Below are 16,700 nucleotides of genomic sequence, written 5' to 3'. Positions count from 1 at the left end.
CATTTTCATTTTTTCCACATGGATATTTAATTGCCCAAGCACCATTTATTGAATAGTTTCTCTCCTTCCCCACCAGTCTCCAGTGATTAGCTCTGTTATATTTAATATTTCTGTGTAGGTATGAGTCTGTTTATTGGTTTGCTGTTTGGTTCCACTGGATGTTTTGTCCATTTGTACATTTACCTTATCCTGTCTTAATTATTATAATTTTATAATTAGACTTCATCTGGTAGGGCATCTTCAACTCTAGATTTTGGTTTTGAATGCATGAAGTCTGAGTTGCCTATCAGATATTCAAGGGAAAATTTCAAATACACGGATGGGTGTGAGCCCCAAGTTCAGAGGAGTCTTCCATATTGCAAATTACAATTTGGGGACCCAAAGCATTTTTAAGGTATTTAAAGGTTTCAGTTGGATGAGACTGTGAAGGCAGTGACAGGAGATATGGGGGGTGCCATATCATTGGAAAGTCAAGGAGACAACGAGAGATGAGCAAAGGAGATGAAGAAGGAATGACTAGCTAGGTAAGAAGAAATCCAGGCAAGTGCATTCCTAGAAGACAGTGAAGAAAAATGTCAAGGACAGAGGGTCATCAGCAGTGTCCAATGCTGCTGAAAAGTCAAGTAGGGTAAAGACCAAGAACTGCAAACCTGATGTATCAATATGGTGTCAAGAATATCCTGGACAAGAGTGGTTTCAGAGGCCTGGAGATGAGCAAAACACAGATTAATGTGATTTCAGGAGAGAAAGGGAGTAGAGGAACTGGGAAAAGTGAATACAGTCAACTATTTGAAGAGTTTTGCTGCTAACATTGAGCAGTAAATGGAGAGAAGAGGAATGGGAGAGAGGTTTCTCTGGAGGAGAGTGTTATTTTTAAAATGAGAGAAATAATAGCATGTTTACATGCTGAGAGGAATGATCCAATGAAGACAAACACTGACAAAGCAGGAATAAGAGGGAATTGCTAGAGTGGAGTCACATGTAAGAGTAGGGGAGTTGGCCTTATCCAGGAGCATGGAACATCCATCTTTAGCATCAAGAATACACACGGAGTCTGCTGCAGGGAGTGGATATATACAGAGGTGGGAACTTATGGAAGCTCTCTATTTTTAATTTTTATTGAGATATAACTTACATAGGTAACATGCATTGGTTTTAAGTGCCCCATGAATTTTGTCAAATGTATAAACTCAGTAATCACCATCCTGAACAAAATATGGAACATTTCCAAAGTTCTCTCCAGAAGTTTTCTTATGATTGATTCTATTATGCAGTGAAAGGGGCAGCAGGATTGTCATCAGCTGGAGAGGAAGGCTGGGGAGGAAGTTTTTGGGATGTCAGGAGAGAAAAGAAGGTACAGAACACATTTTAAGAGAGCAAGAGAATGAATTAGAAACTGAAATGTGACTGCTGACAGCACTAAGGGCCCTCCTGTGAGGTCTTTCATTAGTGAAGGTAGTGATCACGAATGCAAAGGGAGATCATACAGGATAGCTGTGTGTTCTCCAGCCACATACAGCTGCATGGGTGCAGGCAGAGATTTGATAGAAAGTTGAATGTAATGAGGGTTAGGGCTTTACCAAAAGAAAACCACAAAACAAGAGAGGGGTAAGGGAGTTGAGAGTGTAAGCAAGGGAATGATAGTAAGGACAGGCAACAAAAATTAAACTGAGTAAGAAACTGAGGGCCTAGGGTAGGGGTGCAGGGGTGAGAGATGCTGAAAAGGTAGATCAATGGATTGGAGCTCCTAGTGGGACAGAATGAGTATTAAAATTGCCATTTGAAGAAGTGAGCTGGAAAGTTAAGGGAAAAGATACCTAAAATTGAAATTACTGGAAGTGAGTGGTGAGGGGGTGTTGGTTAACAACCCTTTTGGGGTTTGCCAGGTGTAATCTGAAACTGGCCCCTGTACTCAGAGGGCGGGAAGAAACTGAAGAAAGTTTAGTAGTGGCAGTTTTCATAAGCAAAAGGAACTTGAGTGGCAGTAAGGTGAGTGGATTCCTGCACTCACTAGCAACATCTTAAGTTCACACAGAGGCCTTAACTGGGTTCCGTCATGCATACTGTGCAGGTGTTCTCAATACCATATCATTATCTCAAGGCTGGGCCCTTGGAGCAGCCACTAGGGGCCAGAAAGGCAAGCAGAACCCACATTCCAAGGACAGGCGAGGGGACAAGGAACCTCTGATCCACTAGGTCAACTGGTGGTCATATCTTTTCAATGACCTTCTCCAACAGAGGGTTACAGTGATTTATAATGATAAATTTTAAGACGTAACCATTGCCCAGGTCACATGGAGGGCAAGCACAGTGAGGAAAGGAGGATCGCAGACTAAAGCCAAAATGCTGAGTGGATCAGCTCTGTAGATATGGCAATCACCAAGAGCTATGGCGGCTGTAGCTTGTGGTGCAAAAACGCTGAGAGGTATTCACACGTGTGATTCAATGACTTTGGCACATTTTAAAGGTGTGCATCTATTTAATTAAGTCTTCCTTTCAAGGTTGTATCAAATGTCAGTTACAAATATATTACTTAAGAAAAACATTTTGATAAATTAGAAAATAAGGGTGGCTGAATATTTTATTTCAAATTCATGACTTTTATTCTGTTCCCCCTAATTTTCCTGAGAATCAAGCACCCAATCTTACACACCTACTCTTCTCACGTGGTGGTAAGCTGCCATTCGGTGAAGATGTACTTTGTAAAATCATGAAGGTGAGTACTTATTTTCCTTTTCCTGTAATTTCAGTTAGGAGGAACATACTTGAAAAGGACTCCATTTGAGAGAACTGTTTCATAAGAACTTATCCTGTACCTACTTTATTTGGCACTCACCATTTTCATTAAAATATTGCTTTCATGTAGGTGACTTTATATGTACAACACTCGAATTCTGAAGAAGGGTGTGTGTGTGTGTATGTGTGTGGTGATGGTGGTGGTGGTAATTGGGGAGGTTGTTGTTAAGGTCTAATCATAATGTGCCATGGTGAAAGAATGTGGTCTCTTTGGTCATCCTTTGAAGGGATTTGTTGGTATTTTCTTTGCATAGTCAATTTTAGTCAGAGTCTCAAGGGTAGCTGTGAATAATGTTGTTACAAGTTGCATTTTCTGGGAAACCAACTCTGAGGCAGATTTGCATGCAGGAAGTTTACTGGGAAGTGGCCTCAGGATCTACACTTGTGGGGAAGTAAGTTACATGGGATTGGGCAGAGGGAGTAGCTGAACTGCAATGAGTAACAACAGCAGCCTCAGATAATCCTACAGCGAACTCTAGAGCTACTATGACCCCTCAAAATCATCCTGAATTGAAGCAAACAGGTACAGCCTTGATTTCTCCAAAATGACTAGTCACTGGATATGGGCCACTCCAGGGAAGGGGCCATGACCTCAGGGGCAAGGTGACTTTCTTTAACAGGGGGCAATATCTGGAGGACTTACTGAATTACTGTCAGTTGCCAACATACAGGAGAATGGGCACTTTAGTCCTGAAGGTGAAAGGGGGATCTGAGTGGCCCTCCACAGCCTCTACTACTTATAGACATACAAACACACACAACGTATGTTGCATACACAGCATATATGACAAATATGTTGTTGCAGACTATCACAATCTGATTACCATTCTTTTTAGGTAATTAATTTTTTCTCTTTTCTGGAAAGTTTTGCATTATCTCTTTATCTAGGTATTGGTTATTTGCCAGTCATTCTGTTCCACTGGTCTATTGACTGTTGTCCAATTGAATGTGAAGAGCCACATCTTTAGTCAGCTTCTATGTCTTCCATTGTTTTCTCTCCTCCATGTCATGTCTTCTTTCCTTTGGTTATTTCTATGCAATAAATGTTGCGACTTCTGATTCTATCTTCCCTCTTTTTTTAAACTGGATCCAGGTAAGGAGTCCAAGATGGCAGAGGAGTAGGAGACCTTAGTTTTGTGTGGTCCCAGGAATTCTGCTAGATAGCTATCAAATCTGTCTAAGCACCTGCAAACTCAACCTGAGATCTAAGAAAAGAATTGCTGCAACTTTACAAATAGAAAATTGATCACTTTCAGCAGGGAACCATAGTGATGTCCCCTGTCTGATTTCTTTTTTTTTTTTTTTTAAGATTTTATTTATTTATTCATATGAGAGAGAGAGAGGCAGAGACACAGGCAGAGGGAGAAGCAGGCTCCATGCAGGAAGCCCGATGTGGGACTCGATCTCAGGTCTCCAGGATCATGCCCTGGGCTGAAGGCAGCGCTAAACTGCCGAGCCATCCGGGCTGCCCTCCCTGTCTGATTTCTAATATTGGTTTATATTTCCTCACTTTTTTCTTGGATGTTTATCAAATTTGCTTATCTTCTCAAAATATATACTCTATTATTATTTTTCATCGATCTGACATTCCTTAAATCTCTCTGAGGATACTGACTCTCTTATTTTAAAGGTTATTTGTTAGCTCTATTAATTTGCTTTCCTTAGGTATTGGTTCTGTGACAGTTCTGAGCCCATGGTGCTATCTGCCATGTTAATGCACTCATTTTACTGACATTCTCTATTTCCCCAAACCCTCTGAGCCACCTTCAATTCATTGTTCATGCTGCTATCATTTTGCACCAACAAACAGATATTATTATGCTACTCACTTGCTATGGCCTAAGGCCTAAATTCCTTAATGTGGCTCCTTCAAGATCCTCCGCATTTTGCCTAAACCTATCTTGTAGGCTTCACTCAAACTTTCCCTGAAAGCTTAAATCCCACTAACATCATTTCCTCTATGGGACTTATTTGAATTCTGCCCAGGGGAATTTTACTTTTTCCATTGTTTCAAGAGGAATTTATGCTCCTATTAAAGACCTCTGATTTGTATCTTATATGGGTTTTTTTTGTGTGTGTCTATTTTTGTAAGTTCTCATTAGACTCTCAACCTTTAACACAATATAAAACTTCCTTGGTATTTTATGTCTTATTTCTAAACACAGAGTAAATGTTTGCCAAACACTTGTTGACCGACATAAAATGACAACGTTTCTACTCAGGGAGCTAGGTTGGAGAAGTAAGGAAGAGCAAGGGCTATGGTGGAAGGCTCTGTGGATTTGAATTTTGCCTTTGTCACTGACTAGTTGTTTGACCACATGTGTTCCTTAACCTCTCTGCTTTAATGTCCTCATTTGTACAATAGGGATAAAAACAAGACTTAATGATGGTGTTGTTGTGAGAACTGAAGGAATAACTCACATTATTTAGAGATGTGTCTGTCACATTCAATAGACAATGCCTATTAGTTTTATTAATATAACCTTAGGATTTATTGAAAATTAAGATGAGACTTCCTAGAAAAAGAGTATACTTTGTTTATGCATTAAAGGTAGCCCAACCAAATATTCAAGTATTTTTTTTAAAGAAAGGTTTATTTATTTTAGAGAGTGAGAAAGAGTGAGAGAGAGAGCTCAGGGGGGAGGGGCAGAAGGAGAAGGAGAGAGAGAATCTCCAACAGATTCCCTGCTGGGTGCAGAGCCCCACATGGGGCTCGATCCCAGGACCCTGAGGTTATGACCTGAGCCAAAATCAAGAGTCAGACGCCTAACTGACTGACCTACCCAGGCATCCACATATTTTAATAAATATGTGACATCTCTCAAGATTTTTAATGATAGTTTTAGAATAAAGGTAAATGTTTAAATAATCAAGTAATAAGACACTTAGATTAAATGATAATCTATAAGTAAACAAATCACAAAAAGTATAAAGTCTTTACTGCTATATTTTGTTTAGGTAAATGATAATGATGAAGCATAAAGCTATATAACAAGTATTTTCTTCATAGCTTCTTTCATTTTTCATTAAAACTTAGGCTTTCATCTCATCTTTTTTTTGAAAAAGTAGATACATTGATTTTACTTTTGATTATTGTAAAATTTCATATACACCTATAAAAATAAAAATTACTGAAACACTGAAAGTGAAAGTCCAGAAGAACCTTCCACAGATCATTCTCCCCCTCTGTTTCCTGGCAGTTTTTCCCTAATTGTTACTAATAGACTCATGCTCATGCTCTCCTGTTCCTTGTACTATGGTGAAAACCATCCCACCAAGCACATCCCTTAATGAAGCAGAAATGAATATCAGATACGTAAAAGCAATGTAAAATACCAACATGCAATTTTCATATCAGAAATGATTTAACTTACTGTAGTTTTAATAAGTAATAGGTTATCCTGAGAAACTGAGACTCTTTAAAGCCTCACATTTATTTGCATTTAGAAGGTCAGCAGTCTTTCAAACTCTACTAAATTCCTGTCATATCCATCTGCCACTACAACCTGGCCTGCTGAGCACCCTCAAGTCAAATGCTTAGTTATTATACAGCTCATCAGAAGTACTAAAAATTCTGCTCTGGTAATCCTGCCGTAGGAGGAAGAATTCTGGCTTAAAGAATGACCTCTAAATCTAAGACATGGGAAAAATGCAGTAAGTAGGATGATGATTAGCTAAATACTGAAAACACATTGGAGAAACTTTATATAATTATCTTACTATTGTGTCCATTATAAATATTTTTGTTTATTGAATTTTAAGTCTGCCAGACTCATAAAATACATCTGGACAAAGAAAACAAATTGCTTACACAGAAAGCCATATTGTTTCAGTTATTTATAATACGAGAGAGATAATGCAAGATTGAAAGTGACCTTCCACTAACGAAATGTATTGGGAAGAGATCTGTGACATTTATTGATTACACAACTTTTATGAGAGACGACTTGTTGATCAACTATAGAATATATTCATACAATGAGTGGTACATGGTGGATAATCACAATTGGTTATTAATCTAATTTCAAAAAGATTCTAAGCAAAAGGAAAACATCTACTCTAAACTATAGGGTAACCGTGTTAGCTATGATAGAGACAAGTGGATAAATATTAAAAGAACTATAGGGATCCCTGGGTGGCTCAGCAGTTTAGCGCTTGCCTTCGGCCCAGGTCGTGGTCCTGGAGTCTCAGGATCGAGTCCTGCATTGGGCTCCCTGCAGGGAGCCTGCTTCTCCCTCTGCCTGTGTCTCTGCCACTCTCTCTCTGTGTCTCTCATGAATAAATAAATAAATCTTAAAAAAAAAAAAAAAGACAAAGAACTAGCATAGCTTCAGTCTTGGCAACCCTACAAAAGCTGTGAAGCAAAACAGAAAATCATGCTAGAACTATTGCCCTCATTTCACAGACAACAAGGGTAATAAAACTTAATATTAAAGACCAAATAAGCAACTGATATAATTAAAGCAGCAAATATTCATTCTTTTAGCCAATGAGTCCTGTAATATTAAAAAGTACATGCTGAGTTCTTGCCTCGATTCCTCTGGTACTTCAGAAACATCCCACCAAAGTTGACCTTCAAAGCAACTTCTCCACTTGCATGAAACTTTATATTAACTAATGCAGTGATAGTTTTATATTCCTGGGAGATGAGCAGTATCGGATAAATTCTCAACTAAAACATGATAATGGAACACTGGAGGAACTGGAAATAGGAAAGGGGACCACAAGAGAGATCCAAAGGCTACTTTCTATAAGTCTAAGGATCCTTTTAAAACCTATGCACAGGACTCAGAAAGAATAACTGCAAAATTAAACTCAACTACTTATGTATTAATCTCATTGAGTGAGCTGTCGGAGAATTCACAGTAAATACACTTATCTTACTAGCTCCGGAGGCCACATGATTTGCTTAAATATGAGGAATCATTAAAACACCTGGCTTGTGAACTCTTGACAGGCTTCACATCTCACTTTTCATTAAGTAGAAATTAGATGTAATGTAAATTTATAGAACCTGAAGAGGGTGATAATTAAATGGGATTTCAGGCAAAACATTTAGACAATTCAATCCTGTCTTTTGCACTAGGCTTCAATAGACCACATGCCATAGTAATCACTTCCCCTTACTTAGCTGTTTGCTACTTTAGCCAACAATAGGCACTAGCTGACACAGGTGTTATTTTAAAGTAAAAATGATGATCCCTGCATTTTCTTTTTAAATAGCTGGGCAAATCTCTTTGCTCACTTTTACGTAAATTACATTTTAGCAAAACCCACAAGGACTCATTTATATTAAGTCTGTGAGCATAAATGTTAGTATAGAGGAAGAAAATGATACAATTTTTTGGTAAATATTTTCCTATTTTGTTTTTCCCAAATGCTACATTTAGGAGACTTAACCTTTGAAGTATAGTCATATTACTACTGAGAAACTTGAAAGACTACTCAATCTCTCCTCTAAAAAGAAGTGCTCCCCACAGCCTACCCTGCCCTGATAAAATGAAGAACTGCTACGCAATCTTTCTGGACTTAAAGGTCAATACTCGGGAACTCCTCTAAAGGAACAAAACAATGAAACAGATGGGACCCATACTTGGCACCTTTAACACTCAATTTATTATAAAGTCCTGTCAATAAAATGCTGAAATACAGTCCACAGCAGCCTATTTCTCTTTTCCTCCACTCTGCTATCATATTCTCTTGCCTAGACTATTGATTTCTTAGATTTCACTCTTCCTGGTTTATGTAGTCTCCTAGTTCTTACTGCTCCTGATAAATACATTCACCACAAAACAGTCAGGATATTCAACAAAGCTGAATCATACCATTTCTCTCCTTAAGATGCTTTCCTTCTAAACAGGAAATCTAAAAATTTTAACATGCTCTAGAAAGGCCTATGTGATCTGAATCCTGCTTACTTCTCTACCTGCACCTGAAATAATCTAGTCCCTTCCACCTCTTCCCATTTTCAAAGCCACCAAGCTCTTTCCTAGCTCAAGCATGAAAACACATACAATTCCCTCTGAATATTCTGGCTCAGAAGTTTTTCTCCCTCTTCTCAAGAAGTTCATAGTCCTTACAAATGGTTCAGAATAAGCAACACAAGTAAGACCAAGTCCGTTCTATAGAGTGGCTTTCCTAACCCTTCATTTTACCCTCCTTCCAGATGGAGGTTAGGAATCTAAAAAATTACATTCTCTAGACACCCTTTAGGCTAGAATTCTTTTTTTTTTTTTGGCTAGAATTCTTGATGTAAATTTTGTCCCAATAAGATCTGGAAGGCAGAAATGAACACAGGCCAGCTGCCTGATGTTGCCCCTGGCAGACAAAGTGGGACGCACGAGTGTTCGGAGGCAGTTTTGGCTAGACTCAAGGCCTAAGTTACCAGATTCTGTGACAGTCAGTGCCGGTGGCAGCAGTGGAGGTAGCAGTAGCAACTTTTGCCTTAGATGCTGGTATGGTGAGGTGGCCTTGACATCAATAGCTCCAGTGGTCTAAAAACTCAATATATATAGGGATACTTCAAATTATAAAATAGGACAAGAGAGTTTATAAAACTTAAAAGATTTATCCTATAGTAGCAACATAAATCTCAGCAGTGTGTGGAAATATCTTGGGTGTCTTAAAGGCCTAGGTCCAGCATACAGGACTGAATTAAATAAGATAATGTCCACAAAATGCCTAATAGTGTCTGGCCAAATCAGAGGCATTCAACAATAGATACAGTTATCATCTTCATAATATTATAAATAAATTCCCAAGATTATAGCTAATAATGAAGCATTTAGATAGTACTTTTCATTTTAAAAAATGAAATATTTCATATGTACCTTGCAACCCCCTATTGTGTTGGCAATGCAGACAGTTATCACCTTTTATATGGATTACCTGGTTTTACACTCTTAGATTTCCTATCCAGCACTGAAGAAAGAGTGTATCCAAAGATCAACCACTTTGGGCAAACTCTTTTAATTTCCTAACCTGCTCCAGGCCTGCTACAATTCCCTTTAAAGTTGCCAGAAGTCTACCCCTTCTGGCGCAGTCCACCCTCTCACCTTGTTTAGACCACAGTGGTCTCCGAACAGGTCAGCCTGAGTCCACCATCAAAAATTTATTCCTCTTGTTTCACTCTTGTCATTTGTAAATGCCTCAAGGGCTATGACTTTTGTATATCCACCACACAGAGAATGCTCATGAAAGATTCACTGAGTAACACCAGTAATGGTTTAGTGCAGGAATGAATACATGAGTGAAATGACTACACGATCAAATATATACACTTCATTAACCTGGTTAACAACAGGGTAGAGAAACTAGATCTCTTGGTTACTAATAATCCAGCAGGCCCTTTTGGGTATGTTACATTCTACAGACATGCCTATTTTAAGGAACCCTGAAACATATCCTTTTGAAATGAAAGTAATCACTACTTAATTTATCTATTTTGTGAGTTGATGGTTTTGTATATCAGACTTTCTCAAATTAGGGCACATCTGTTTGAAAATGGAATTAAGAACTCTAAGCACTAATCCCAAAGCTCTGAAAGTGACTTGCTCTGTGACCTTGATTAAAGATAATACTACTGTTTCATCACAGATACAGAACCCTATGTGGTGAATATGAAATGAGATGGGAGCAGTCCACCAGAGTGGCATTAGGTATAAGCGCATGCTCATAAATGACTTTTCCAATTGGGATAGTAAGACACACCCAAATTCCCTGAAGGACTACTGAATCTTCTGGTGAATACCCATAATGTAGAAAGGACCAACTCATTCTCTAAACATTAGTGGTCACATTATAGTTAATCATCTTTAATCTTATTTGAACTGCTCTATTACATGTGCTTTCTTTTGAAAACATATGCTCCTCTATTGCTCTATAATGTAATAAATCACATTCTTATATAGGATCTTGAGGCAAGATCCTCATTTAAAGAGGAAATACTAAACTCTGTTTACCACAGTTACAATGTCATTATTTTCTTGATTATATATCTTTTACCAGTACACATTTGTGCACAAAATACACTGAATTTTTCTATGAATGAGAATACTTGATAAATCAGAATACCCCTTTACCTATATAAATCAGATTACAGTTCTTGCCCTCAGAAGTATCTTGTTTTTCTTCCCCAAATCTTTATTGTAAAAAAAAAAAAAAAATCTTTATTTTTTATTTTTTCCTCTCATCTTTAGTCTTTAACTGTTACAGCCTTTTTAAAAAGAAAAACTTGGGACACCTAGGTGGCTCAGCAGTTGAGCATCTGCCTTTGGCTCAGGGTGTGATCCTGGGGTCCAGGATTGAGTCCCGCATCAGGCTCCTTGCTGGGAATCTGCTTCTTCCTCTGCCTATGTCTCTGTGTCTCTCTCCCAGTGTCTCTAATGAATAAATAAAATCTTAAAAAGAAAAAAACGAAAAACTTTTATTTCAGATTTATATTCCAAAAGGTAACTTTAATGCCTGAAATTCACTTTCTCTTCCTAAAAGAATTATAAACTATCATCTTGAAACACAATATTTACTTTGGAGAAAAAATGTTCCATTTCCTCAACCTTTTCTAGGCTCTGATCTCTGCTCTTCTCTGCCAAAGCAATGTTCAGAGCACCTTACATAAATCTGATTTTCTTTTATACTGCTGGAATGAGACAATTTTCCTTCTTAACAAATGGTAACTTTGAACTTATTGTGTAGTTGAGTATTTTAGGAAACCACAGAAAAAGTAATTTCAAAACTATCATTCAACAGTTATTAGAATGAATGCTGGCATCTCCAACCCTGGTTTTCTAGTACCTCAAACACATGTCCCCAAATAATTATCTTCCACTACCCTCCTGCAATCTCCAGGTGCCAGTTGAATATCTCTTCTTTTGTTCCAAGTGGCATCACTATCCTTCCAAATGTCCAGGGAAGATAATTTAAAACTTTCTCTAACAATTTCAGTCATTATGCACAACCAGTTGGTCACTACCTAACTTATTAATTTTATTTGTTAATATCCCCCTCCATTTATTCAATGAGTATTTATTGATACCTTTAACATGTGAGATGCTGGTGCTGTAGGTAAGGAAATAAGTTTAATTACACATGACATTTTTTATTTTAAGAAGTCACAGTCTTACGAGATGTCAGGTAAATAAACAGATAGTGATGTTCTAGGAATCAATAAACAGCTGTCAAAAAATAAACAATAACAAACTGATCTGTACCATTTTCCCATTTCCATAGTGTAGATACTCCCACCATGACAGCATATGGACTTGAGAAGTGACGCTAATGACTGGATCTTGCAAGCTGGTGCAAGCTGACCCAACACGCAATGTGACAAAAGCTCTCCTGGAGATATGATGCAAAGTGCCCTGGGAATGAAAGGAAGGGTACCCAGGGCAGGTTTCACAGGATTTTCTAGGTTCTGTGAACTTTCTTCCATTTTTCACAGCTACTCTTTAGCTTAGCAAGGTGCAGGGGAAGTTGGCATGATAGCTTTTTCCGTAACTCAATCACCCCATTTTATAAACAATAATTAAGACATATAAGGTATGATAATTCAAGGAGCTCCTTAATTTTGCCCTGAAATATTATTTTAGCCTCATCACTTTTGTAAATGGACCCAGTACACAAAAAAGGACATACATACTTGCTTTAATAGTGAACCTTTTTAAACAACTTGCAACGAGTCCTGTTATTTTCTGTGATACTCACCTCAACATGCCTATCAAACACAGTGGAGTGATGTTTATCAACACATTTATTTACTTTTCCATAAACTTGAAATATATTTTTATATAACCATAATTTGTTCACACTATTCCTTCAGGAAAAATCTAAGCCCCTACAAGAAAAGTCCCTCCATGAAGCATTTCCCAATCTCCAGCTAGAGTTAAGACCCTCTGTGCTACAAAGGGTACTTAGCATAGTGTAACTTGTGTCGTAACTGAAATTATGTTGGCTATCTCTCTGTAAGAGCACTGATCAGCACTATTTGCAGATGGCATGATATTGTATGCATAAAATCCTAAAGATTCCACCAAAAATACTATAAGTAATATATGAATCCAGTGAAGTTATAGGATACAAAATTAATACCCAGATATTGGTAGCATTTATATACACTAATAATGAAGTAGCAGAAAGAGAGATTAAGAAAACAATTCCATTTACAATTGCACCAGAAAGAATATCTAGGAATAAACTTAACCATGAAGGTCAAAGACCTATACTCTGAAAACTATAAAACACTGATCGAAGAAGTTGAAGATGACATAAACAAATGGAAAGATATTCTACATTCTACAGATTAGAAGAATTAATATTGTTAAAATGTCCGCATTATCCAAAGCAATCTACAATTCAATGCAATCCCCATCAAAATACCAATAGCATTTTTCACAAAACTGGAACAAATAATACTAAACTTTGTAGGGTACCACAGAAGATCCCAAATAGCTAAAGCAATCTGAGAAAGAAGAACAAAGCTGAAGGCATCAGAATCCCAGATTTTGAGATACACTAGAATGCTGCAGTAATCAAAACAGCGTGGTACTGGCACAAAATAGACATAGATCAACAGAAAAGAACAGAGAGCCTAGAAACAAACCCCATGCTTATATGGTCAATTATTCTATGACAAATGAGGCAAATACATATAATGAGAAAAAATAGTCTCTCCAATAGACGGTTTTTAGAAAACTCGACAGCTACATGTAAAAGAATAAAACTGGACCACTTTCTAACACCATACTCAAAAATAAACTCCAAATATATTAAAGACCTACAAGTGAGACCTGAAACCATAAAACTCCTAGAAGAGAACACTGGAAGTAATTTCTCTGATATTGGTCATAACAACATTTTTCTAGATATATCTCCTAAGGTAAGAGAAACAAAAGCAAAAATAAACTATTGACACTACATCAAAATAAACAGCTTTTGCACAGCAAAGGAAACCAAAAAATGAAAAGGCTACCTCCCAGGGGCCTGAGCGGCCTGGGAGCGCAATTCCAGCAGCACAAGCCCTGGATCCCAGGGCGCTGGGGACACAGCCTAGGATCCTGCACTCCCCTGGGACAGGTGGAGGCTGGGAGGGCACAGGACAGCGAGGATGCTCCTGCACCAGGCATCCCCCAGCTGTGGTCAGTGCCTCCCACCCCTGGGAGCCTCTAGGTCAATGCAGACTGGGAGCTGCGGTAGTTACTGGGGGAGCTGACTCCAGGGCTGGAGAGCTGGCCACCGCCAGTGTGGTCGTTCCTCCTTGTGTCACACTGTGTCTGGGATGGAGTGGGGCCACCTGAGAACAGAGGCCTCACAAGGATAAACAGCTCCCACTGAGCCGTGCACCTGGCAGGGCGTGGGGCAGCTCCCCCAGGTGCACACACCTGAGAATCAGCACAGCAGGCCCCTCCCCCAGAAGACCAGCTGGAAGGACAAGGGAAGAGCAAGTTCTTGACCAAGAAGTGCAGGAAAGCTCCAGGGGAAGTCGAGTGATTTACAGTATATAGATCCAGAGGATACCCCTCCTTGTTTTGTTCTGTTTTTTGTTTGTTTTTTATTTTTTTTCTCTTTCTTTTCTTCCTTTTTCTAGTACAACTCACTTTTAGCCACTCTGCACTGAGCAAAATGACTAGAAAGAAGAACTCACCACAAAAGAATCAGAAACAGTACTCTCTTCCACAGAGCTACAGAATTTGGATTACAATTCAACGTCAGAAAGCCAATTGAGGAGCACAATTATAAAGCTACTGGTGGCTCTGGAAAAAAGCATAAAGGATTCAAGAGACTTCATGACTGCAAAATTTAGATCTAATCAGGCTGAAATTAAAAATCAATTAAATGAGATGCAATCCAAACTAGAGGTCCTAATGACAAGGGTTAATGAGGTAAAAGAACAAGTGAGTGACATAGAAGTCAAGCGGATGGCAAGGAAGGAAGCTTGGGAAAAAAGATAAAAACAATTAAAATACCATGAGGAAAGGTTAAGGGAAATAAATGATAGCCTCAGAAGGAAAAATCTACGTTTAATTGGGGTTCCAAAGAGTGCCAAAAGGGACAGAGGACTAGAAAGTGTATTGGAACAAATCATAGCTGAGAACTTCCCTAACTTGGGGAGGAAAACACGCATTCAGATCCAGGAGATAGAGAGATCCCCCCTAAAATCAATAAAAACCGTTTAACACCTTGACACTTAATAGTGAAACTTGCAAACTCCAAACATAAAGAGAAAATCCTTAAAGTAGCAAGAGACAAGAGATCCCTAACATATATGGGGAGAAATATTACATTAACAGCAGACCTCTCCACAGAGACCTGGCAGGCCAGAAAGGGCTGGCAGGATATATTCAGGGTCTTAAATGAGAAGAAAATGCAGCCAAGAATACTTTATCCAGCAAGGCTCTCATTCAGAATAGAAGGAGAGATAAAGAGCCTCAAAGGTAGGCAGAAACGGAAAGAATATGTGACCACCAAACCGGCTCTGCAAGAACTATTAAGGGGGACTCTGTAAAAGAAAGAGGAAGTCCAAATAAATAATCCACAAAAACAGGGACTAAATAGGTATTATGATGACACTAAATTCAGATCTTTCAATAGTAATTCTGAACCTGAATGGGCTTAATGATCCCATCAAAATATGCAGGGTTTCGGACTGGATAAAAAGGCAAGACCCATCTATTTGGTGTCTACAAGAGACTCATTTTAGACCTAAGGGCACCCACAGCCTGAAAATAAAAGGTTCTAGAACTATTTTACCATTCAAATGGTCCTCAAAAGAAAGCAGGACTCACGTTAGGACTCATATCTTATCCTCATATCAGATAAATTAAAGTTTATCCCAAAGACTGTAGTAAGAGATGAAGAAGGACACTTTATTATACTTAAAGGATCTATCCAAAAAAAGGACCTAAAAGTCATGAATATTTATGCCCCTAATGTGGGAGCTGTGAAGTATATCAATCAATTAAAAACCAAAGTCAAGACATACTTAGATAATAATACACTTATACTGGGAGACTTCAACACAGCGCTTTCCACAAATGACAGATATTCTAAGCACAACATCTCCAAAGAAACAAGAGCTTTAAATGATACACTGGACTAGATGGATTTCAGAGATATTTACAGAACTTTACATCCAAATGCAACTGAATACACATTCTTCTCAAGTGCACATGGAACTTTCTCCAGAATAGGTCACATACTGGGTCACAAATCAGGTCTTGACTGATACAAAAGATTGGGATTGTCCTCTGCATATTTTCAGACCATAATACTTTGAAACTAGAACTCAATCACAAGAAGAAATTTGGAAGAAATTCAAACATGTGAAGGTTAAAGACCATCCTGCTAAAAGATGAAAGGGTCAACCAGGAAATTAGACAGAATTAAAGAGATTCATGGAAACTAATGGCAACGAAGATACAACCACTCAAAATCTTTGGGATACAGCAAAAGCAGTCCTGAGAGGGAAACACATCGCAATGCAAGCATCCCTCAAAAAATTGGAAAAAACTCAAATACACAAGCTAACCTCATGCCTAAAGTAACTGGAGAAAGAACAGCAAATAAAACCTACACCAAGCAAAAGAAGAGAGGTAATAAAGATTCGAGCAGAACTCAATGAAATAGAGCCCAGAAGAACTGTAGAACAGATCAACAAAACCAAGGGTTGGTTCTTTGAAAGAATTAATAAGATAAACCATTAGCCAGCCTTCTTAAAAACAAAAGAGAAAAGACTCAAATTAATAAAATCATGAATGAAAAAGGAGAGATCACAATCAATACCAAGGAAATACAAACGATTTAAAAAACATGTTATGAGCAGCTATACACCAAAAAATTAGGCAATCTAGAAGAAATGGATGCATTTCTGGAAAACCAAAAACTACCAAAACTGGAACAGGAAGAAATAG

At 38.2% G+C, this 16,700-nt stretch overlaps 1 protein-coding gene and 1 long non-coding RNA gene across 22 annotated transcripts in view; one reads left to right on the top strand and one right to left on the bottom strand.

Annotated features, from left to right (window-relative positions):
• The window catches only part of LOC112648672 (uncharacterized), a 54,931-nt gene extending 46,394 nt beyond the window's left edge, over positions 1-8,537 (top strand). For 2 of the 14 annotated variants that reach the window (XR_007411924.1, XR_007411920.1), the window contains 3 exons: positions 2,637-2,716; positions 6,244-6,450; positions 8,187-8,532. This is a non-coding gene — a long non-coding RNA (uncharacterized LOC112648672). Of the gene's footprint in view, positions 1-2,629; positions 2,717-6,243; positions 6,451-8,186 lie in introns of all 14 variants that reach the window. The other 12 variants (XR_003129202.3, XR_003129195.3, XR_004817628.2 and 9 more) reach the window with 11 other exon arrangements.
• NME7 (NME/NM23 family member 7) overlaps positions 1-16,700 on the bottom strand; it is a 262,510-nt gene that overhangs the window by 56,693 nt on the left and 189,117 nt on the right. Inside the window, exon 11 of one of the 8 annotated variants that reach the window (XM_049112342.1) lies at positions 11,163-11,195. The exons of the other annotated variants lie outside the window; for them this stretch is intronic. Coding sequence (XP_048968299.1) covers positions 11,178-11,195 — 18 coding nt within the window. The 3' untranslated portion in view covers positions 11,163-11,177. Of the gene's footprint in view, positions 1-11,162; positions 11,196-16,700 lie in introns of those variants that run through there. 8 annotated transcript variants of the gene reach the window in all.

Source organism: Canis lupus, chromosome 7, assembly GCF_003254725.2.
Source record: "Canis lupus dingo isolate Sandy chromosome 7, ASM325472v2, whole genome shotgun sequence".
NCBI lineage: Eukaryota > Metazoa > Chordata > Mammalia > Carnivora > Canidae > Canis > Canis lupus.
Note: the sequence above shows the minus strand (reverse complement) of the source record. Positions and strands in the feature narration are given on the sequence as shown.